Consider the following 24,425-nt stretch of genomic DNA (forward strand, 5'->3'; position numbering starts at 1 on the left):
TGAATTATAAATAAAATATGATAATAATATTACGATGAAAGTTAATTTTGTAGTATATCTATAGTATATATGTTTTATCTAGTTGATTCCACAAGGGCGGACGTGAGAAAACTTCATTTATTAATAGCTCTGTATCTATTTCCATTATTTTCGGTTTGTAAATACAACAGTAATAAAGTGGAACCAACAAAAATTCAAACAGGAAAGATGATCGTAGATAACAATCTCGCTCTACCTGTTTTCAAACGCTTTCAGCTCAGCTCCGCTCAGCACTCACTCTGACAACCCCACTTTGTTATATCGTAAACATGTTTCTCGCTTCTCACATGCTTATGTCAAATACCAGCTCAGCTCAGCTTCCAGCTTCCACTCTGACATCAGCCTTAGTCACCATTAATAATTACCAAAATAATTCTCGTGTAAGGGCCGCTTATCGTATAGAGGCAATACCCGTAGAGTGACTATAATCAGAGTGGCGTCAGCTGTTCGTTTGGAATGACAGCTCCCAGTTCCAAACGAGCAAACGACCAGTCAATTCAATGTAAAGCTAATGGAATGTTTTGATTTGTTGCCAAAATTACGGATGAGATGTCGTCACTCTGGTTATAGGCACTCTAAATACCCGTAACCTGGTAATCTGGCAACCTGGCAACGCTGGAAACAAATTAAAAATTATTAAGGTTTGTTGCCACGTGGCTGTGCAGAGTGAGTTCTAGTGTGTTTCTTGAGGTTTTTCTTTATCTATATCGTGAGTTTCTAGATACAATCCCAAAATTTTCGTTTCATTTTTGTTACAGAACAGTTGGAGTATGTTGACCAACAATAACTTTTTCTTATTGTGTTGTTTTTTTTAATATTTGTTGATGCAAATCATGATTTTCCTAATTTCGTTTACAGTCTATAGCAATATGCCTTCGCGTAAAAAACCGGCAGCCAAAGGTCCGTTTTTCTTCTTCATGTTGGAGTTCCGCAAACGAGAAGAATCTAAGGGTAAAAGTTTTCCTGGTGGAATGGATCAGCTAATGCGTGAAGCTGGTCCTCACTGGAATAAACTAACAACTGCGGAGCGAGAAACATACAGAGATCATGCCAAGTCATATAAGCTGAATCCCATAAGCAAATGTGTGGAGAAGTACACTGCCCAAGGCATACCGTTTTCGCAAATTGAAAAAGAGAAACAGATGCGTCTGAAAAAAGAACAGACCATTCGTAAAGCAGTAACAGAAATGATTGAAACGGCTGCGTGCAACAATGTGCTGGAAAAAATGAAGGTTGTTTTGTTTATTTATGAGAACATTTTTTTATAACTTGTATTTTTCAGGTTTACTTGATATCTTTCAATTATTTCTGCAAAACGAGCAAGCAGTTATATATTCCGGCAGAAATGGCCATCATATCTTACAGCTTAGAACGCGGTGTGATAGATAAATTTCATCAGTTTGTGAATCCAGTTAATCTCCCTTTAGGGTTAGCTTACGAAGCAAATATTATGAGCGATGAAAGTCACCGGCTGCCAATACCGCCCGAATCGATGGGAGAAACAGACTATGCTGTTCTGCTGGAAAAACTGTTGGATTTTACCGAGAACGGAGAAAAAAAATATCGGCTTTTCTTTGCGGAAGAATCGCAAGTTCCTGTAGTGGAGAACATATTGAACCAATTTGTAGAAGAGTCAAAGGACCCGCACAAATTTTTAGTTTGTCCGTTAGGTGATTTCTTCTTTCAGCTGAAACGTACTACAGAGAGTTACGGACTGGATATTTGCACTTTCCCGGCAAAAACCGTGGCAGATATTCTACTGAAAAAGGATACATACGAATACACAAGTGGAATTGCTTGCGAATTCCACGAAAAGCTTGGAAATCCTAGGTTTTGTTGTCTATCGAAAATCATTCGCTTATCGTACATTATATCGGATAGCTGCTGTTTAGATTTGAACATAGATATGGTCGCAGGACGACATCTACCGATGAACGCGAATACCACACTCTGTTCGGATTTGTCCGAAACAGGTTCGAAGTTTTACGACCAAAGCGACCGGATGTCATTTGTTTCGTCGTCAGATTTGACCCACTTGTCAATGCCTAAGGTACAGAAGATACGCTCGAAAAGTCCCTTCCGTACATTGGAAAGTGAAAGCGGACAAATAATCTACAGTTCACGAGCGGGAACATCGAAACATGGTCAGGAAAAACAAGATACTGTTTCAACGAATCCTTTTCATATTTTCAAAACGGAAAAAATGGGTTCTGATTCAATCAAGTTGGATACGACAGTCGTTGAAGCGGGACCGAGTGAAAGTTACAATCCATTTAGTCGTCAAACGAAGCTGGAAAATGTTCGTCAACCGCGAGAAATCGGTGTTGTTGGCCATGGTCGTGGATCTTTGCTTGGCATGACAGGTTCTAATTTTTTGACCAGTTTCCAGAGACCTGTCGGCAATGGTTTTACTGTAGCCGGTCGAGGATTGGGATTTTTTGGCACCTTTTCCACTGTATCATCAATAAAATCAGGAGAATGCGGCGATGACGAGGATTGAAATGTGTTTTGTTTATCTAATTTTTTTTTGTTTTAAACTTACGATTTCTGTAAGTTGATTTACACGGTTTGAATAATCGTGGATTTTTTTCTTGATTGTTATAATGTAATAAATAAAGTCATTTTTCTTTATTGAATGAATATCTTTAGCATGAGCTGACCCGACTAGTGTCGTATTTAATATAAATTTATCCTTGCTTTGGCAGTAAACTGTTCATACTCGCATATCAGTCCCGATTTTCGCCATTTCTGATAAATAAATAAATTGAAAAAATATTTGCGGGTTTTGTAAGAAATGTGAAAACAAATCATATTTGTTTCCCATACGTGTCCTAAATACCCGTATATCGGTCTATTCAGTGCAAATTGAAATTCGCGATTTAGGGAAAATCCTCCTTTATTAATGTCACCTTCTTAATGTATCTAATATATAAACCCGTTAGCATTTTTTAAAACCTTGTGTACTATGTATTTGTTATACAGAGGTGCGCTGAACATTTTTAAATGGATTAAATGCTCTGGTTTGACATTAAAAGAATAAAGCATTGTAGGAGCACTTTTAATCAATTCGCATTTTTGATTTAGTGATATTTATTTTAATATTAATAATGCAATTGAAACATCTCGTTGAACTTGTAGTGTATCGAGACAGATTACCAACACACTACTTTCGTAACTTGATAGTTGGTGGGGATTGTTTCACGGTATCCGCCGAAGAGGGAAGCGAATGAATCTGCGTTGTATCGATTCGATTCTATGAGCACCGTTTAGTTAGTGAGAATTTCAAACGACAGAACAGTACTACAGGGTTGAACGAACAAGTGAGCAGTAAGCAGAGATTTCAAGCTGTATACGTTTGTGAAATGTTTGGCCATTCTCATTACAAATCCTAAGTTGCGAGAAGCTTTAGAAACTATTTAGCTGATGTGTTGCTTGAATGCCAGTTCCTCATCGAGAAGAACAACAAGGTCTTTAACACACGTCGTCATGACTATCGGGGATTCTTCCAGAAATGGCTCTTTTTTCTTCTAAAGCGTAATGGTCGAGCATCTGTTAGAATTCAATTTAATACGGTTAACTTTACATCACTCGGCGAAGCTCAACAACTGACGTTGTAGAAAACCTGCATCTTCTGGGTTGGGTTAAGATTTACTTAACGTCATTACCAAACAATAGACGAGGACCCTTTAGAGTAAAGTTGACGCCGTTGAAGTATAGTAAAAATATTGAAGGCCCGTGATGGCTACTTTGCGGAATTCCGGACGAAGGGATAAACTCATTGGAAACGTGTTCGTCGATTTTCACTGCTAAACGACATTCCATAAGATATTTATTTATTTATTTAATCATCGAAGGATGTTAGAACCGAATCCAAGTCTTTCCAATTTAGCAATTGTTACATCGTGGTTAATTATATCGAAGGCAGATGAAAGATCAGTGTAAACTGCGTCTGATTGCACTTCTTTGGAAAGTGACATCCGAAATTGTCGACAAAGGCGAGCAATTACACCAGTCAAGCATTTTTTCAAAATAATTGTCGGTATGCCGTCAGGGCAATAAGTCTACAGGCACCCACTGGCAAGTCCTTGAACTGATGGTGGCTTCACATCACATCACATGACGAATCAGTGCTAAGAGAAGTGATATCCCGGTAGTTGTTATGAAAATATAAACTATTATGCGAAATCAATCTTCAGTTCAGCAACGCCATCGCACGGCATCACATTCAACATATCATGTCAATTGTATGGGTGCGCAGCCCTGCTATTTTGGCGCGCACGAATTTGACATTTATCTCCCCTACTTCTATGTATGAGATTCGATGCGGACTCATCTGAGGGCGACATGCTCTCAAAAAGGATGTTGCCAATGATTCAGGAAATGTGAGAGCTGAATATCTTGTTAATATGATGTCTGATATTATCTAAGCTTTCCATATTTTCAAAAAAAAAAAAACATTCAGCTGTGCCAATGCTTAACATAATGAAACAAGGGTAGAATCATCATCACTGAAACCTTCGGGTACTGAACTTGGTATAGAAGAAAAGAATGGGTTGGGAGAAATAATAACACAACGAAACTAGTTTTTCTTTTATTTCTTTATTTTACCAAACGATTTATTTTAAATTTCCATATGCTTAAAACAGCATAAATTAAACTTCGCAATATTTATTATTACTGTTACTGATTTCTGTAAGTATTTTCTATACTTATTTCATTATTATTTAACAATAACTATAGCTGAGTTCCTGATAGATTATTTTAGTAACGATAATCATTATGGTTTTGTTCAGATTCGAATGTTGCTCAAAAATGTCGACTTTTTGTCTTGATACTCCAAATACGTTTCCAATGTCCGTTGGATACTGGCGAACGAAAACAACTAGCAATTGTTAACGGAACTGCAATGAAGCCAATGCCTAATGGTGTATGGAATAAAATCTGATGAATACTATTTTCTTTACTTCTACGATAAAATCGAAACATGTTTATTTTTTCTGTAGATTTGTCCAAATGACTGACGTCATTTTGATCCGCTTCATTGCGTCCCATTTTCAACCGCGCTGCGTAAGCTTAGCGATGGCAGCCGTTTAGTATTGAATAAGCAACAATTTTATCAAATTTTGGATTTTAGAAAAACTTTTGGCAAAGCTGGCGTAGAATAATTTGGAAAATAAGGCAAAATTCAAACCGTATTAAATGAAACCTACAGCTCGAATTGGCATCTGGTTATTGGACTTAGCGTTTCTTGTGTGATTTTAAGTCTCGTTCTACTATTCTATTGTTATATATGTTACTTGGGTTGTTTGTGTTTTCCGACGTTTTTTTTCTTCATCGTTAATCTTAAACAGTTCGTGTTCGTATTAGCGTAATACTTGTGGCGTAACTTTGGATGGCTAAACTGTTGACAGGATATGTTATATGGGTTACAGTTAATTTGTCTGAGCGTTCGACACGATTCAGGGCACCTCCCGAAATTGTCCCGCAAAATGTTGTTCATTCGAACGAATACTTTTGTGTTTAGTGACCGAACAATAAAGTTCAACGTAAAACGTCCTGTTATTCGACTAGTTTTTTTATGTAAGCTCGATTGTCGTTCAGCGGTGTTCTCGGTTTGCAGGAAAGTGCTATTTGTATAGCTATAAATAAGCTGTTTTGTGCAGATTTATGATAGAAGACAGTGGCACAGGACCAAAATTCGATAGTTATCTAATGAAGTGAAGAATTGTATTCGGTTCGATGCATCATTTCAGCAGTTGCTCCAGAATCTGCCACGCAGTGGTAAAGTATTGTACCAATGAAATGAATTGACGTTTATTCTCGTCACTAGTTTGATCGTTTCTAATTCTAGTAGCAGTAATTTTCAGTATGGTTTTAGTTTCATTGCGAGCCTAAGGTTTACTTCATAGTAGATCTTACTGGTTCTGATGCCTTACATAGTTGTCATCAGCTTAGTTAACGGGCACGTATTAAATATCTATGTCGTTTTCTAATTATCGCTAGTGGTCGCTAATAAATGGATTTTCTACAGCTTATAGTACGTTAATTACAATACAAATACTTCTGTATTATTGACAATCGGTTAGCTAAACAAGTTCGGGGCTGACTAGCTCCAACGTTAATTGTGTAGCTTTCTAGAGTTTTAATTTGCTTCCTTTACTTTCTTTATTGAATACGATCTAGCGTTTACCTATGTCCTGTTATCAGAGTGTTTTCTTTTTCTGTGTGTGCCATTTTTTCGATAATTATTGTGACTTTATTTGAAGTGCTATAAAGTTTTCATTAAAAAAAACTACCAGAATTGAAATGGAATAAAGTACTACAAAAGAAATTCATCAACACAATATTCCAGGTAATATTACTTATAAGCTAGACTATATTTTTCACAGCTCGTTCGACCGACGGAAATTGCAGCATTTGAAACGTCACAGCGCAGTCGTGTATTTGACGTTGGACGCCTCAAAATGTGCCTTTCCTACCACCCACATTTAGTACCTACTATCCAAAATTCTATTTGATCCCGTCGTCCCAAAATGTTACTTATGTTGGCCACCTTTTCAGTATATTTTTTTTATCAAACAGTTCCATAATCGCTGAGGCTGTGATGTAAATTATCACATGCATATTTGTACACACACAACACACACGCGCGCATCCATACAATTATCAGCGAGTATACAAACACATTGTGAAATTTTGATGCGCAAAAGTTTCCGGTTAACAGTTTTTTCATGAGTGCTAAACACACTTCCATTCCTTCAAGACTAAAAAGACTCCAACTAAAGTGAAATGAAAAATCAAAATAAAAAATAGTGAGATATAATGTATTGCAAAATACTCGAGGAAGAACTAACAGATAAAATAATTAGGATAATTTACATACGCAGTACTTTTCGAAATGTTTAAGGTTATAACTTTTGCGAAATCTAATTCGAAATCAGTTTCAAAATTATTAGAATATCATCTCACCAGCTTTTCTCTTATTCGAAAATTCATTTAAGAGGTGTTATTTTTTTAACCTCGAATACGTCTTTTCAAAAAGGTGACTTGTGCAGAATTAGTCAAATTTATGAATGAAAATATTGGAAGAAATTTAAATTGAACACCATTTTTTGTGTCTTGGGAATTTTGTTCTCAAGATAGGTAAAATTCCCAACCGTCGACCTTGCGAGATGGTCACTTCTAAAGAAAAAAAAGTTGTCTAATAAAAACTTTTCAGTGAATATTTTTTTCAGTGTTTTTATTTATCAAAAACTAAACCAGAGAAAGTTACAATCTTCTCAGAATCCAACGAAGCGTTATTTTATAGTTATTCGAGTTCTTCTGATATTTTGATGATAACCTGTTTAACGCATTTACAGCAGAGATTTAATTTCGTTATATTTCTGTAGTTGAATATTTATCTGCTTCAACTCTTGCAGCTCTTGTGGGGATGACATGGTATTTTGTTAATCGTAATCAAGATCTCCTTTTTTGCCATTCACTTGAGAGTGTCGCCAATAGCATAGCAAAGGTTAATTCCTAAATGACCATCACCTGAATCGACCAGTTTAAGTCGAAATTCGTTTACATTCGGCACGACAGTAAAGACGTTGCACTTCGGTGCAAATAAAAAAAGTGTTCTGCAAGTAGCAGAAACTTGATGTCTGCCTAGCGGTTTATGTTGAACTGCTTGGTTACAGCGTCCCGGAATATCTTTATGTTGCCTCGCAATGGAACTGCGTAGAGGAGCATTTCAGGACAAAGAAACAGGCCAAGTTTCTCAAAAAATATTTGGTTTGGTAGGCAATATGCAGATGTGGCCGAGCAAGCCAAAGCTTCACCACTACCGAAACGGTAAACAAGGATATATTCCGTGAAGAATGCATAAAGGAGCTATTGTTGCCATTCCTACGCAGTCATGACGACAGAAGTTACGGAAATATTAGGAACTACTGGTTAGTATAGTCGTGAAATTGAGATTCTTTGAACAATTCTTTATACAGATGGCGATATTCACCAAACTTTCTTCTGTTTCGATTAATGGAATGAATTCCGAACTCTTGATGATTTCCGAAGAAATAGTTGCGTACGCCCTCGGACATAAAAACTCTTCGTCCGAATCCATTCTTTTGAAACTTTAACAATGAATGAAAATGTCAATTTTGGTTTACCTCTGGCGCTTTTGAGCATCACTTCTAGTTGCCTTTACTATGGCTACCACGTCGCATTAGAAAATTTTCGTGTCACGCATCGCGCATCGCTTCGCGTCGCTTGTCGCTCCCATTCTGGCTTCACCCTTACGTTCAATAGCATTAACGGAAGCAGCAACGGAGACGAAAGCAACAACAGCTCTGTTTGTATGAGGTGTCCAAGTTAAAAATGTCGCTTTTTTTTTTTTATCAAAAACGGTTTTATATACGAGTGCTTTTTATACATTTTGCCCAGCACTTTGGCAATTAATGGATACCATGTCAAAAGAAATCTTCATTTTTCATCCAGCCATTTCCGTACATCCTTAAAAGTTTGATTGTATTGCTCAGCCAGTGCGTGTCCCATCGAAGAAAAGAGGTGATAATTAGATGGTACCGTATCGGGTGAATATAGCAGGTGCAATAAAAGTTCCCAATCAAGCGGACCTATTTGGTTCAATGTGGAGGAGCGTGGTCATGCTGAAGAATGACTTTGTCGCGCCTTCGAGCCTATTTTGAAACCATTGTTCACAAGTTTTGACGGGTGGAGAAAGATAGCTATTAGTCTCCACAAGAATTCCATGACTTTTTCTTTTGATTAAACCAGAAAATCATACCGTGCCACAAATGCTCAAAATTCGACATGTTTACCACAGAATAAGAGTGTGTCTCTGGTCGAAGGAAAACAAATATGGCGTTTTGAAGAGGTTCGAAATATACCTAAATAGATTTCAAGCGCCATCTGATGAAAAACAAATTGACAAATTATATGGGAAATGAAATGCATTTAGCCTTTTTAAACTTATTTAAGAAAGATGGGTGAAAAAAGTTTAACCATTTTCAAAAGACAGTCTAGATCAACTTGTGTCAAAGTCTGCATGTCCCAAAAGTTCGATTGAAATCTGAGAAGCAGCTGCTAACATCTGTTCGAGCTGGCACAGAATTCGTCAATCATAAGCTTTTTTCAAATGAAAATATGTATGAATTAGATAAAATCTTCTCACAAATAGAGTTTCACTGATTGTGAAATGATAATGACCTGAAAATCGCATTTTTTGCAGTTTTTATGTGTTTACATATTAAATTCAGAGGATCTCTTTACCGGAAATTTCTTTGCACCGTTACGAAAAAGCAGCATATGAAATGGGATTAAACCATGGAAAGCAAATGTGCGATTCGGAACATGATCGTAAGCTATATCATAAAACATATTGATTTATAAATCCCGTAGGGCAATTTTCCAAACTTGATTTTCCGTTAATTAAACTGAGGTACAGAACAATACCTTTATCGAATGCTGCTACTTGTGCTCGTATTATCAGTTATTAAAAAAGCAAACAAAGCGGAGTGTGTTTGGATGTGCTAAAATTGCATACCAGCGCAATTAATCCAACTTTGGTTTGTTCTCTATCTCGCATATGGTTGATACCAGCACAGTATTACCGTTATCATCGTGTTTGCGCGCTGAATCCTCGGATTGTATTACCCGGTCAATACACTTGACTCGTCACATAGGCTAAGCCAGATTATTATTTCTAATAACATTTAAAATAGTAGACAAACGGCTCGAGTGTCCCCTTTTCTGTCTATATTTGTTCGATCCTTCGGATGTGTTTCTAGAGCAGGTGAGATTTTAAGATGTGCGAGGAAGAATAGAGCTTAGGGATCCACCTGTTTATTCCTCCGTGAACGGATGTTCCGATGTGTCGGTTATATTCTTCCGTCGATTCTCTAATATTCTGGTCGCCTGCTCCAATGTTTCCACCGAATAAAGTGTAGCCGAATCTTCGTGTGTTGAGTATTTGCTTTCGTCAAAGCCGAACGTCAAGCCCAAAATGATATTGAAGGCAGATGTATCATAAGCGTGACAGCCGGAATAGCGATACTGAGGTTTTTTGTTGTACTTGCATCCCCCTGACTGGGCACCTGTGGGGAAAAAACAACATCTGTTAATATTCGGACCAGGGACGGGCACTCAAGTTTACCATAAAATATTTGTTCAATAATACAACAGTGATCGTGGGTTTGTACCATAAATAGAAAGATAACCGACGCTTGGTACTACGAAAAAGGAAAGGTGTGACACTTACCTATGGGATGCAAACACTCCGGTGTCAGCATACACCTCACCCACGGTAGCATTACTTGATCGTTCACAAGTGGAGTACTGACAAAAAGCACGAAATCCAACGAAACCATCGGCAGAAACAAAAAATTGTCTGCATCCGTATCAAAGTAGTCGAACATTTTCGGATGCGTCCGACTGGTAACCGCCTGCTGGGTTGTCCAACCCATCACTCCACTGCCATTCTCAGTCTTTACTCGTATTTCGGCAAGCTCTTTGCCAGCAGCTCGCAAACGAACACTGTTCTCGGTGAACAGAATCGTTCGGGCTCGTGACAGCGCATCGTGAATGATGATTGGCCGGAAGGCGTGCATGTTCTCGTCCGTTATGTATGACGGTAGCGAGCTTACATCGTAGGTTATCACAGTACAGCGGGTGCTGTTGCAGAATGCTTGTAGCGCATGCAGATCCGTCTCAGATAAACCGAGATCGTAAATAAGTAGCTGTTCGCTCGGTAGCTTCGCAGCGATGTTTTGTGCATAGAGAATCGTCGATGCCACCTCACCGGCGAGGACGTACGTCACCACAGAGAAGTTGCTACGGGTGCCATTGTACAGCGAATGGCTGAAGCCCAACAGGGCGAGATACTTGGGATCCATTTCTGGATGTTGTTCACTAGCTTCTCGGAGATTGTTCTGTGGAAAATGTTAGATCGTAAGATGATTGCAGAAAACCAGTGTATGACAACAGACTAACCTTTAAATTCCGCAATTGCTCATGGGTCTGTGATACGATGCTTTTGATCGAGTCATTCTGCTGGCCAGCAGGTCCAAGCAGTATCAACAGTAAACTAGTACCGATTACGGCAAACAGCACCAGCAAAAAGTGCTTTGTTCTCATGGCTTTTATTCGCTCGTGTTGCCAAAGCCAACTGATCTGAATACCTATAACCTAATTCCTAATCCTAGAATAGCTAGATGTAGTTAGCCGTTAAATCTAATATGAATTACAAGCTGTCTGTCCAGCTGTGATGCACTGTATTACTAATGAAGGTGGTCAAATCCTTGCTGAAAATCGACTTGTTCCGTGGTAAAAGAGTGGAGGAGTATCTACGAACGGTGACGAATAACCGTCATCCGTCTCTTTCGATTGTTTGTTGAGGTGAGGAATGTCGGTTGCCGCCCGTGATTGTGCGTCAGCTATTCCATTCCACTAGAGAACCTCCTCATCGTTACCGTACAGAGCGCGATCGAAAGTCACTAATACCTGGTGAGAGTGAGATAATGAAAGGCGTTATAAGTTATCGCAATTGTTTGTAGTTATTTACACAAGTCGCTATGATTCATTTTGTCGAATGTTCGCTTTCCATATATGGGGTGATGTACAAATTAGGGCAGATGTCGAGCGTATAATTAGTAAATGGTACAGAAAGAAATATTTCCATTTGAAGGAAGTGTAGTTTTGAATTCAATAACGCCTTAATTAATGAATCGGTGCATCAAACATCGATGGATTCTACGAGGTCCAGTGTAATCGTAGCACTGCACTCGGAGACAATTGTGTAAATCCACAAATAAGTCGGTAATTCGAGAAATAATGTAGTCTAACAAACAAAAGCATTTCTCCATAGAAAGTTTCCCAAAATATCCTATTGTTGTTAGTTTACAATCGAGGCCACACGAATCTCGATTCTGTTCGTTTTACCCCAAATGCAAAGTAATTTCACGGTCTTTTATAATAACAGCTCTGTAACATGAAAAGAGGTTAAGTGTTGATATTATGGAAAAAGTATGTCGAATCGAATGGAATGAGTTACACTTGCCACACGATGTGTTTTAGAGATTATTCTGTTAAAATTCCCCTATTTCATGAGATCCTAAAGTAAATTCTAAGGGAAACTTGTAGTAAGTTCACAAAATCAGGCTTATCTGATAAAGAAAAGTCTGGAGAATCAAATGGAGTAAAGAGAAACGTTTTCATGATTATTTCATTCCATTTTCTCCAATTCATTAGATCTTAATATAAATGGTCCTTTAATATTGGTGAAACTTTTTGGATGCTTATAAAAGCTAATTTCGGTACTAACATCTGATTAGGGCATATCACGCGATAAGCCCTTCTGCAAGTTACCATAAATTATGTTCATTACTCAAGTTTTAAACAAGGAATTCAAGCACATTGTGCATAATTTTGTAGATTGGGCTTCTATCTACGAGATTATGTCGATTATTGTGTAAATAAAGGTTGTAGAGCCGAGCAATGAGAATTATATTTTGTAACATTCGCAAGGGCCCATCGTACGGGTTTTCAAGAAATTAGTCTTTATTTCTAGCTTTCTTTATTTTTTTCTTCTCGTATTTGGAGTCTGAGCATTTTTTGGGTTTATTTAAAAAAAAAAATTCGTGATAAATGCTTCAGGAAGCACTTTTTGAACAGAAGTTATGAGTGAACCTAGTTCAAAAAGAGGTTATTTTAATACTGCTATATTTAAAGTTGAGGCAAAAGAAAATAGATTCATTAACTTGATTTTTTTCGAAAATACTTTTAAGTATGTGTATTAAACCAAATGGCGGAGAATATATTTAAAAAAATCAGAGCTGTGCTCAAACCTAGTGTATTTTTCATAAAATAAAATTTTATCAATTGCAGGGTTGTTACAAAAAAATTCGAAATCAAAACGAGCGAGATCCGCGCGAAGTCGACTACTAAAACGCGCGAAGTTGTACACTAAAACGCGCAATATTCGAGCGAAGCGTTTACACCATAAAAATACAGTTGTTATGTTCCGCAGAACTTAAAAATCCACTTGAATATAATCTAAAACTGCATAAGTTTTTTTTAAGAAGTTAACCGGATTTCAATGAGGACATCTTTTTTGTTTCAAAATCTTCTTACTCGGCAAACTTTTCCTTCTCGGTAAGAAGAATTTTATGGTAGACTTCATCAGGATGATCTGATTTAATCTTTATAATTTCAGTCTCAATTATTTATCACCTCCTATTAAGTTTTTGTTTTCTGATACAGCACCCTTTATTGTCGTCGGATTTTACTCTGAATGTCAATCTTTTCCTCTTCATCGTTAATTTTTCTATTTGGAGCAGGGAAAAGCCCACTGTAGTTAGTTTCCGTCAAACTTGCTCTCCATTAGGCATAAAACCCCTTCATCTTTAGCACCAACAGATTACAATTATCCAAATTATACATTTCCTTAATCTAGTGCTTCTATAGAAAAAAAAAATTGAAAAAGACAATAACATGTGAAACGAAAAAAAAACATTTGTTAAATATGCGATACATGCTAATAATGGACTCGTTATATCTAAAATTAGTTCTAGCATAGTACACAATACAAGTAGGTTTAGAATTTTCCCTACACAAAAATCTCAGAATTGCGGAAGCAAATAATGTCCTCATGGTAATAACCAAATCATATATATATAATAGGGCTGAAAAGTCACCACTTGTGGCTGAACACCCAATTTAAATCTTAATAATTTAATTTTAACTCATATTCCAATTAATAGTTATTTAAAAAAAAAAAAAAAAAAGTTCTAGCATAGGAAATCCGAAGAAAAAATAGGATAGAAGATTATGACGTCAAATATCTTATTGTAACAATTGCAATAGCTCGGAGCAATCGATTCGCGATTGAAGTAGGAATCACCTCTGTCTAGTTGCGGGCGTTTGCCTGGATTACCCAAAGCTAGGAGCTATACCTCAGTTAAGTACGAACGAGCGGCAGCGAGCCGCATTAGACCTTTCAAAATTGCAGTAAATTAGAACAATTTCTATTAAACAGCTTGTTCACTGGCAAGTATTGAAGCGAGTGGTTCGGTACTTCAAAGGAACCAGGAAAATGAAGCTGCTGTACAAGCGAACCGAAAGAGCAGAACCGTTAGTTGGTTATGCAGATGCTGACTGGGCATCAGATGCTGTAGATCGAAAGTCTGTCAGTGGATTCATATACAAAGTATTTGGTAGTACGGTATCCTGGGCTAGTCGAAAGCAACTAACCGTTGCATTGTCATCGTGCGAGGCTGAGTATGCGGCATTAAGCGCGGCAGTTACGGAAGGACTGTGGTTGAATGGTGTATTAAAAGATTTGAAACAGATCGAACCAAACAGTGCTTTCAAGCTTTACGAAGATAATCGTGGCAGCATTGCAATGGCTAAGACTTCCGAGAACAAGCGTGTAAAGCACATAGACGTGAAGCATCACTTTTTACGGGATCATGTGGCAAATGGAAAAATTAAGTTAGAAGCCATAGGAACAGAAAATCAACTAGCAAATGTATTCACCAAAGCATTGGACATCGGACGTTTCCGGATCCTGAGGGCGCTCCTGGGGCTTACCGATTCAGAGGGGGTGTTACACCAGCAAGCGGTCCTGTTGCAGGTTTGCATAGCAACCATTGTTTGAGACATCAAACATTTTACGAAAAAAAATTATTCGATAATCAACTCTCCACTAGACAAGTCTAATATAAGTTTTAGTCCGCTAAAACCTGGTCTTTTAATATCTTGCTTTGTCTTAGAAATGCATGAAACTTCGAGATCTGGTGTTATCTCGATTTTTTAAGTCAACACTCTGACACTTTTCAATGAAAAAATTTTTTTCAGATTACACCAGATCTCGACTTTTAATGCATTTCTAAGACAATTGGCTTAAAAAAAATGTTCGATATCGGAAATTTCAAATTTTTTCTAAGTTCCTAAATCGGTTTTAACAAAAAAAAATTTTTTTGAGATTACAACAGATCTGGACGTTTCATGCATTCCTAAGACATTTGGCATCAAACAAAAAATTCTTCCATTCTGAGGTTTTTTTACGCGGATCTCCGAAGTTACGCGGTACGCATCCCCCGCGTAAAAAGAGATCTCAGTATATATATAGAATCTACTTGTAGCAGTGCTTGTAAAGAACGTATGATGAAGGAAGTGTAGGATAATAAATTTATGGAAGTTGAATGCTTTGGCATGAGTCCATGCTGAGTCTCAGATATGTAGTCAGAGCAACTAAGTGTTATAAAATCCAGAACTATAATTCCAAACAATTTCGATACAGCGCACAAAGCAGCACGGTAGTTGGATACTTTTGTAAACTGGAAACACATAGGATTTCTTCCATATTTCACGAAAAATTCCAGAACGCAAAGAGCAATTGAAAATGTTGGATAGTGCACGGAACGACCGAAATTAGCTCTGCGCCTAATTCGTATTACTGTTTTTGAATTAGTTGATTTTAACAACAAAATTTCCAAAATAATTATAAAATTAGTTAAAATTGAGAATTTACTTTGCTGAAAAAACTCTTATTTTTAGAGAATGTGTTTAGTTGGCGAATATTCTGGACACAAACCAGCAATATTTCAATCCAGTACGAAATTCTCATTGACAACAAATTTTGTTATTAAAATCAGAAAATTTGTTTCTATTTATCTATCACCATCATTACTGAAGGACAGGACAAAGAACACAAAAATGAAATTGGTTTTAATAACAAGTTTATTAGCTAAAAATTCATGAGAAGTGTCAAAGCAAAACAATCAATTAAAAAGCTAAAAGGGACAGTCTTGTTGAAACTGCTTGCAAATTGTTTAGATGTTTTTGGCATGTGTTACGACATATCCATATATAAATTTCTAAACTGATATGTAAACATGACGTAAACTGTTAGTGGAAAGTGTATTTATTCAGAATTTGTGCGCATTTAAAACGATTGTGCGTAATAATGTTTTTACGGGGAACAGTGAAGTGAGTTTCGAATATTGCACTCTAATTGTATATGTCAAATGATGTTTTTGTACTATCCAACCCTCTGGGCTACGCTGTCCGGTGTACTACTTGTATTCGGTTTTTGTTTTCCGAGTGCTCAGTTTACAGTGAGATAGTTCAATGAAGTCGAATGAAGAAAACAGCGATTGAGAAGAAAAATTTTCAAAAAGAAGTTTATGTTTCGCTTATGTCTTTTTCTCCAATACAACATCGTATTTATACCTGCCAATATAGAAAATATAATTGTGACAGACATTTTTTTCGGTAGTCGTGTGCCATCTAGTGGCTAGTAGTCATTACGGTGTTAACGTTTTTTCGGTGACAGAGCGCCATATAGCTGCAAATGGCAGAAACCAATTCAACCATTTATGTTGGTTGAAAACAACGTTTTATTTCTCTAATTCAACTAAAAAATTAGTTGAATGGATATGAAGCGTGCCTTAGCTAAGAAATGACAGCACGTTTAATTGGTGAATTCAACTAAAAAAAATAGCCATTTCAACAAATATTTTAATATTATTAAGGGAAATAGAATTAAAAAATCTAAATTAGCAAAAGTAAGATTTTTTTTTGTTGTCTCAAAAAATAATTAACCAAAATCAGAAAATCAACTAATTTTTTCGCCAAAATGCTGATTTCGGTCTTTCCGTGTGGAACTACCAAACTATTAGAACAATTTATCACCACGGTTGGAATCCTGTCGGGTCCAGCATTAGATGAACATTTTAACCTTTTCTTCTTCGAATCTTTTCTTGCCCAACTCGAGATCGGAGAGTATAAAAACGAAGTTTTGTCCACTGAACTTTTTTTCTCCTCGTAAATTTGATCAAGGTTTTCACGGCCAATTCTACCAATTGGTGAAACGTTCGCCCGCCTTTAATTTTTTGGTATTTCATAAAACTGCTTTTTTTTCAACAAATGATTCACAAATGTGAAACAATGTTTCTTGAAATTCGCGCGAAATCCGCGTCATCGTATCAAAATCTGAGCAGAAACCGCGCGAAATCCGCGAAAATCGCGAAATCCGCGCGCCCGTAACAACCCTGCAATTGGCTGTAGTCAAAAAACGACATATTCTATATGTATGACATATTTTGTTCAATTGATGCAGCAATTTTGTTCAATAATTGATTCGACTATTTGACTAATTTTGGAAAAATTAGTCGTACAACATTTTTTAATAGGATTTGTCATTTTTCAATTGCAGCCAATTGAAAAAAAAATTGATAACGTTTTTCCATGAAAAATGCACAATGCACAGTGGTCCGAAACGAGAAATTACAGAGACAAAAGAGATATTTTCGTTTTGAAATATTATTGCTGTGTAGTTGGTGTATTCATACAAAGTTTCTTGCAATCTACGGACGCAAAAGGTTATTTGGGTGGTCCATGTTTAGATTGAAATCTAACTTTCTTAATTGAATTTTAAAATTATCGCACTTCACTGTGAAATTGCAAGAAATTTTATTTTGAGCAACTATGCTAGGGAAGCCTTATTCCTAGCTTTTCATTTGATAGAGTTACATCAATTTTTCGGAGTAAAAGTAAGGTGGCCTTCGAAAAATCAGGTTTTACCTTTCTCATATAAAAAGGTTGTGCAATCACTGTGAAAACCGATTCTCTAACCGAGACCCGAATATCATATACCATTCGGCTCAGTTCGACGAACTGAGCAAATGTGTAGGTGTGTGTCTGAATGTTTGTATGTAACAAAAATGTGCAGCACTCGATTTTCTTCTATTTAGATTCAAATTAGAGGCCATGTGGTCCAATAGGATGCTATTAAATTTCACCTGGATTCGACTTCCGGTTCGGAAGTTACAGGGTAAAATGGATCCCATAAAATTTTATCCAGATCCGGCTTCCGTTTCCGGAAACATAGGGTAGTGTGTATAAAATTGCAAGCTGTCGTATAGAGCGATAATGCAAAAAACGCAATAATCCTGAACTTAGTTCAAAACTGTTTCAATTTATAGGTTATGCAATTTGCTAGCCAAACGAACCGATTTCAGCTATACCGGTTCCAAACTCCCGGTTCCGGAAGTACCGGAAATAGTGATCGAAAACTCGAGAACGGAAGACTCTTCATTCTCTTAGAGACAGCTGAGTCGATTTGTATAAAAATAGACTATTTTTGATTTTTGTTCGGATCTGACTTCCGGTTCCGGAACAAATCGTTGAAAAGTGTTAAAAATTTTAAACCGTCATTTAGAACGAAGGTGCACAAAACGAAGAATTTCTATTACCTTGGGTCAAAACTGTTAAAAATTGAGAAGGTTGTGCTAATGTATACCCAAAAACCTGTTTTGTTTCTAATCAATATTCAAAGAAGAGTTTCTTGAGCAATCCCTTAGTAATATTAATGTAAACATGCGTTATATGACTAAAGCATTATAGCACCATTAGGTGGATTAAAACAGGTTTTTTATCTGCACTTTTTTGTGAGCACTTCTACGAGAAAAGTTATAAAAATTTTTTCATAACAAAAAACTAGTCAACCTTCTAATATCAATATGAATATGAATAGGTGACGTAAAAACTAATCCTTTACGGTTTCTGAAATATCATAAAATAAGGAAAGTTTGAAGAGAAATCCGAAAGGGTTTTATTTTTGTAACTCATTTAACTTAGTGTTAAAATTACCTTACAAAAAATAAAAAGAAGTGAATAACTCTCAAACGCTAAAACGTAACAACATGCCACTAATAAAGGTTTCGAATAAGCCTTTTGAAAATTCCATACATCATTTTTGCGAAAAATGATAAAACTACAGATTAAAATAGTTTTGTTTTGCATAACAATTTTATTTAATTTATTAGCAAAAACCGATGAATTTTGAACCCATGTAACTCGATCAAATGAAGAAATAGAAAAGCAGCTTCCTCAGCAAAGTTGCTTCAACTAAAATTTTCTGCAACTTTGTTGCGAAGTGTTATAATTTTAATACATAAGAAAATTCTATTCCAGATTTCAATTCAAACATGACCCACCCTAATAACTTTCTACATAAAAAGATGCGCCTATTAGCGGCCCTTACACGATCATTAAAAGTGTCATTACTAAAAAGTAATGGCACTTTTAATGATCGTGTAAGGTCTACGAGTTCAGTAATGACACAAGTAATGATGGAATTCTGGATTTTCCATCATTACCAACATTATTTCTTCTTCTTATTTTTTTTCGTGGAAGTGCTGAATATCTTTAGAACTATACGCGAAAAAATGACAAAGTGTAGATTTAATTTGTTAATATTTCATTAACCTTAACGTTTCAATGGCAAATCAAATTTATTTTCAGCCAAACGAAAATAAAAATATTGCTATTGCTATTGCTGGAGTAGTTACAAATACTCATCATTAATAATGAACGTGTAATGCTAAAAAGTAATGATGTACAGTAATGCAGTAATGACGAGCGTTTGAGCAGAAGTGTCATTACTAAGTAATGACTATTAGTGGCCCTTACACGATCATTAAAAGTGTCATTACTAAGTAATGACACTTCTGCTCAAACGCTCGTCATTACTGCATTACTGTACATCATTACTTTTTAGCATTACATGTTCATTATTAATGATGAGTATTTGTAACTACTCCAGCAATAGCAATAGCAATATTTTTATTTTCGTTTAGCTGAAAATAAATTTGATTTGCCATTGAAACGTTAAGTTTAATGAAATATTAACAATTTAAATCTACGCTTTGTCATTTTTTCGCGTATAGCTCTAAAGATATTCAGCACTTCCACAAAAAAATAAGAAGAAGAAACACTGTTGGTAATGATGGAAAATCCGGAATTCCATCATTACTCGTGTCATTACTGAACTCGTAGACCTTACACGATCATTAAAAGTGCCATTACTTTTTAGTAATGACACTTTTACGTGTAAAGGCCGCTATTGATTGCGAACTCTTTTTTGTGAGAACACCAACCAAAAAACACTTCTCCGCCATTTTTAATACACATGCTTGAAAGTATTTCCTAACAAAATACATGTGGATTGAGTTTTTTGCTTTTGTCTGAACATTAAATATAAGAGTTTCAAAATAACCCGTTTTTACCTAATTTTGCTCATAACTTTAGGTTAAAAAGTGCTACCTTAATGCACCTGTCCCGAAAAAAATGTTTGAATGAACTTTTGCCCTTATTGTAACTGGGGGACATTAAGGAGCAAGACTTTTTGCAAACGTATGAGTAATATCAACAATGTGTGCGTAAAAACAAATTCCGGTGCTTCTTTTCCTGATTTTAATCAATAAATCTTCCATATGATTGAAAAAATAAATCAATCGGATCATTCTGCTTAAAATTGCAATTCAAGAAAAGCGAAAATCTTAGTCTAAAACTCTTCCGCTTTTCTTTAAAACTACTCGAGAAAAAATATTTCAGTTTCAGTTTACATCCACTAACACATTTGATTAGCAACAAACACATTCTTATATGGATTTCCTCTTGCAGCAATGATTGCGATATAAAGATTTACGTAACTTCTATAAGTAAACCCGTAAAAAAGGAACCTTTCATGCAACACGCGAAAGGCAATGGATATAGAATGTTGTCTTAAAACTATTTATTTTTCCGGAAACTGCTTTTGTAACAGGCAATATTTAGTTTTGTTTATTTTGTGTAGCGCGATCTAATACAAATCTATTGAATCTACATTCATAAAATGTAAGGAATTTGAAAACTGATATTTCATCCAAAAAGTCTGACTTAACGTTCGTTTGAGAATAGATTATTGCTAAAAAAGATTGTTTGAAACTCAATCGTGCAAACCACTTTGATAAACTGGTTGCACTTCATATATGATACATAGATCTATGACATACGTACTAAATAAAAAGTACGTAATACACAAATTACCAACACAAGTTAACTTGGTTTATTCTTGATCCTTAATGTTATCGGTAATGTATATGTTGATTGTACCCTGTACCTTTATATCAGACAAAAATCTGATTTAATTTATCTATGATCTTATTTGTGTAATGAGTTTACTGTTCAAAAGGAGCCATCAGAGTTTTGGCACAAAATAAGGAAGCATCAACAAACTTCAAAAAGGTTTTCTTTAGGACTTGAGGCCATTAGTATTAAGTTCTCATGTAATGGAGGATTTTGAATTGAATAATCTTGAAAATTATATTTCTATAAGATGAGCTAGGATATTATAGAAAGACCGCAAAAAAACCGGTCATTTGGGCTAAAACGAGCAGGCGATTCGTGCGGCCATTGTTAATCATTCCATTGGATTCCTTGTGTATTTTTACATTAGAAACGATTTTGTTTGTTGACCGATTTGAAGAATTCCCGATTTTTTTGCGGAGTTACATAAAACTTTCCAAATGAACACTGACCACACAATATTCCCTCGGTCAATAAGTTCCCGGTCTGACAGACCGATAGCGTCACTAATTGTCACTAAGTCACTTTAGCGTTCAATAGAGGTAATTTTCAAATATCATCTGTCAAAATTCAAGATATTCGGTTTATTGGTGAATTAGTTATTGCACAATGAAGAAAATATAATGTCAATACTGTGCAAGCAAAGGAATGGCGTGATAACCTATAATTTCATATAATAATAAATCATCATTGACATAAATGTAGAACTTAAACTGATCATGGAAACAGCGATGATGCGCAACACCCTGGTCGTCCAAGTGAGGCTGTTGTTCTGCAATCCGGTTCGAAATTTTATTCCAGCGTTATGAAAAAACAAAAAATGAAGTGCAGCATATGCAAGATGGCACAGTAAAAATATCAAAAGAAAGTGTATTTACGATTTTGCATAAGCATATGAAAATTAAAAATAATGGCTTACAAGAGACGCGTTTTTTCACAACTGATCAAATCTACCGTGTCACAAATCGATCATTACGGCTAAATTCCATGAATTGCAATTCGAATTACTATCGCACCCCGTATATTCGACAGATTTAGCCCTCAGCGATTATTATCTGTTTTAGATTGAACCTAAGATTGAAATTTTTGTAGAATCAAAATTTCTAGGCAAAATTGCTGGAATTTGAAGCAATTATTCGAAGAAAAAAGAAACGCGATTTTATTTTCGTATGATACGCCCTCCTTTGAAAATCAACTAAAATGAATGTTAGCGTCTTTGTGCGGCCAAACCAGCTTGTCTTCGGTTATGTAGATGCGCCTGCCTTTGTTTAGAAGGACTATGCAATCATTGTAAAAACCGAGACCCAGAAGATTCAAATGACAATGGCTATGGTCCCAATGAGTTCTATCAAATTTAATCCAAATCCGACTTAAAAAGACCGTTATAAGAGATGACACTAAGCATTTTCAAAACTGTTTTTAAAAGTATTTGTTAGTTGATGGAGAAAGTGTGCGTTGAATACGCTTATGAGAAAGGCATCATTGTACCAAAAGATGGATAAAAATACGTTTCGTTTTGAAAACATAATTTGTAACTCAATAACAACATCCATTCGTCATACACAAAAATCGAAATTTCGTAACGTACGTTGAAGTCACCTTATCGTCGTTCATTCGAATGTTACACAGGTCGACTGATTAGGGTGGATTAAAATTGAAATATTTTCAAAAGAAATGTGTTGTATTCGTTTTCAGCATCTTATACAATCTCGAATTGATGATTCATAAAAAAACAATCTTTCAAATGTTTGATATACTATCATCATTTAACTCGACTCTTGGTGAGATGATTAAAAGCTCTGGTTTGTACTTAATAGTGCCTGCTGCAAAGTAAACAATTGACATTAAACCCAGTAATTATTCAGGTCATCATTAATTACCCGTTACACACTGCGGGATAGAAAGAACCTTGCGTCGTATAAATATATTCTAGATGTGCTGCCCAGACACATCGTTAAAAAGGCGACAGGCCTAAAATGCAGACTGGGTGTACGCATGATTTATAGCAATAGCAGAAACACGAGTATATGAGGCCACCCAAAAAAGGTTATCTATAGACACGGTATAGCATAGTCAATGTTTCGTAACTTTTCTGTCAGGAGTCATCGCAATTTGGCTGTCAGTTAATTTGCCAGAAACGGTTTCCTGAGACGTAATTTTCGCATTATTATTTGGAGGGAGGGTCAACATTACTATCAACCTAGCTCGGCTCGCATTGTTTACATAAACTAATGTTGGGCGAGATTGTGATTCCGCAGAACAAATGTACGCCATTGAACAGCTCACCGCTACCAACCTGTAGTTTTCGAGGCCGATTCTGATGCCGGGACATGCTTGGCTCTAGCTCGATACAACTATATACTTTTCCAAACGGGATTATTTGCAGCGAGCAGAACCTAATTGCAATGCATTAAATTTTGAAAATCTTCACAAACTCTGACATGAAAAAAATGGTTTCACTTTCGACAAGCTCACTCCTGCTGAGAATCACATATTTCACTATAAACCCGAAACTTTGCAACGTTCACTTGTTCTCCCGTCTCAAAATATTCCGATACCGTTTTTGTATTGACGTCAAAACAATTATATTCGCGGAAAAATCATTTAACTAGAAAAACGACTACTTTTTTCAATATAAATTCACGAAACTCTTCTCATTTCCTATTATTTGGGTGTTGCATTAAGGGTGACAGAAGCAAGAATGTGACACTTGTTCATCGCAGTTACGGTTGGCTATGTGTATGTCAGTGTTGACCGTCGACTATGAATCATTCACTTGGAAAACTTCGATGAAAACAACAAATATAGGCTTAGAAGTGAGGCGGTAATTGGAATTGTAGTGTGCGTTTGCCAAACTTTCAAAAAACCCAATCAACCCTATTTGAAAGATGTAAAAGATAGAAAAATAACGAAATGTATTGAATAGAGTGACCAACGGTGTCTAGTTAGAAATAACGAAAGTATTTAACGAAGGTTGCCACCTAGCGGAATATGTTTGTAGAGCGATTCAAATTGACTGTTGAGTTCGTTCCAAGTATGTCGAGGAAAGATGTAACAGAATTTATTTCTTGTGCTACTCCAGTAAGATTTCTTAACTTGTAAACAAGTTTTTTCATATCGTTTTTCTATACCCAGCTTTAACCCTGTAAACAAGTCTTTTCACCAGACAGACTACTATCGTTTTAAAATGGTCCTATGCATGCATGCATCTGAGATATTTCAATCAGTTTACTATTTCTCCTCTTTCTTCAAAATTTAGTGTACCTGCTGAAATTAATGTTTTACACACAGAAAAAAAATTGTGAAAATAAACAAATTCTGGGTAATTTTAACGATTTTGATATGGTGACAATAAAAATTCTGGTTGGATTCAACCATTCAACCATTTTTTTTAACAACTAACATTTGGTTGGAATCACTATACCTTATGATAAAAAAAGAACCGGAATTTTCATTTTAAAATTCCCGCGCTT

At 36.0% G+C, this 24,425-nt stretch overlaps 2 protein-coding genes across 3 annotated transcripts; one reads left to right on the forward strand and one right to left on the reverse strand.

Annotated features, from left to right (window-relative positions):
- The first annotated feature begins 104 nt into the window (after positions 1–104).
- LOC131430073 (protein maelstrom homolog) lies at positions 105–2,675 on the forward strand. Of its 2 annotated transcripts, none has more exons than XM_058594718.1 (3): positions 105–807; positions 898–1,271; positions 1,322–2,675. In XM_058594718.1, exons 2-3 carry the CDS (start codon positions 909–911, stop codon positions 2,537–2,539), a joined length of 1,581 nt encoding a protein of 526 aa, XP_058450701.1. In that variant the 5' UTR covers positions 105–807; positions 898–908; the 3' UTR covers positions 2,540–2,675. The 2 variants fall into 2 exon arrangements, with proteins under 2 accessions (XP_058450701.1, XP_058450700.1); XM_058594717.1 differs by having other exon boundaries at positions 105–748.
- Positions 2,676–4,673: 1,998 nt separating this feature from the next.
- Positions 4,674–23,790, reverse strand: LOC131430075 (uncharacterized). The gene is made up of 4 exons (XM_058594722.1): positions 23,249–23,790; positions 11,032–11,541; positions 10,301–10,970; positions 4,674–10,136 (listed from the first exon to the last, which is right to left on the reverse strand). Exons 2-4 carry the CDS (start codon positions 11,173–11,175, stop codon positions 9,886–9,888), a joined length of 1,065 nt encoding a protein of 354 aa, XP_058450705.1. The 5' UTR covers positions 11,176–11,541; positions 23,249–23,790; the 3' UTR covers positions 4,674–9,885.
- Positions 23,791–24,425: the final 635 nt, after the last annotated feature.

This window comes from Malaya genurostris, chromosome 2 (genome assembly GCF_030247185.1).
Source record: "Malaya genurostris strain Urasoe2022 chromosome 2, Malgen_1.1, whole genome shotgun sequence".
NCBI lineage: Eukaryota > Metazoa > Arthropoda > Insecta > Diptera > Culicidae > Malaya > Malaya genurostris.

Bases quoted from the DNA above. Each gene is read 5' to 3' on its own strand.
- LOC131430075 (XM_058594722.1), bottom strand. From the start codon at position 11,175: ATGAGAACAAAGCACTTTTTGCTGGTGCTGTTTGCCGTAATCGGTACT. The intron at 10,971-11,031 runs GTTAGTCTGTTG...CATTTTCCACAG, and splicing joins AGCAATTGCGGAATTTAAAG to AACAATCTCCGAGAAGCTAG. The intron at 10,137-10,300 runs GTAAGTGTCACA...TTTTCCCCACAG, and splicing joins GGAGTGTTTGCATCCCATAG to GTGCCCAGTCAGGGGGATGC.
- LOC131430073 (XM_058594718.1), top strand. From the start codon at position 909: ATGCCTTCGCGTAAAAAACCGGCAGCCAAAGGTCCGTTTTTCTTCTTC. The intron at 1,272-1,321 runs GTTGTTTTGTTT...TGTATTTTTCAG, and splicing joins ATGTGCTGGAAAAAATGAAG to GTTTACTTGATATCTTTCAA.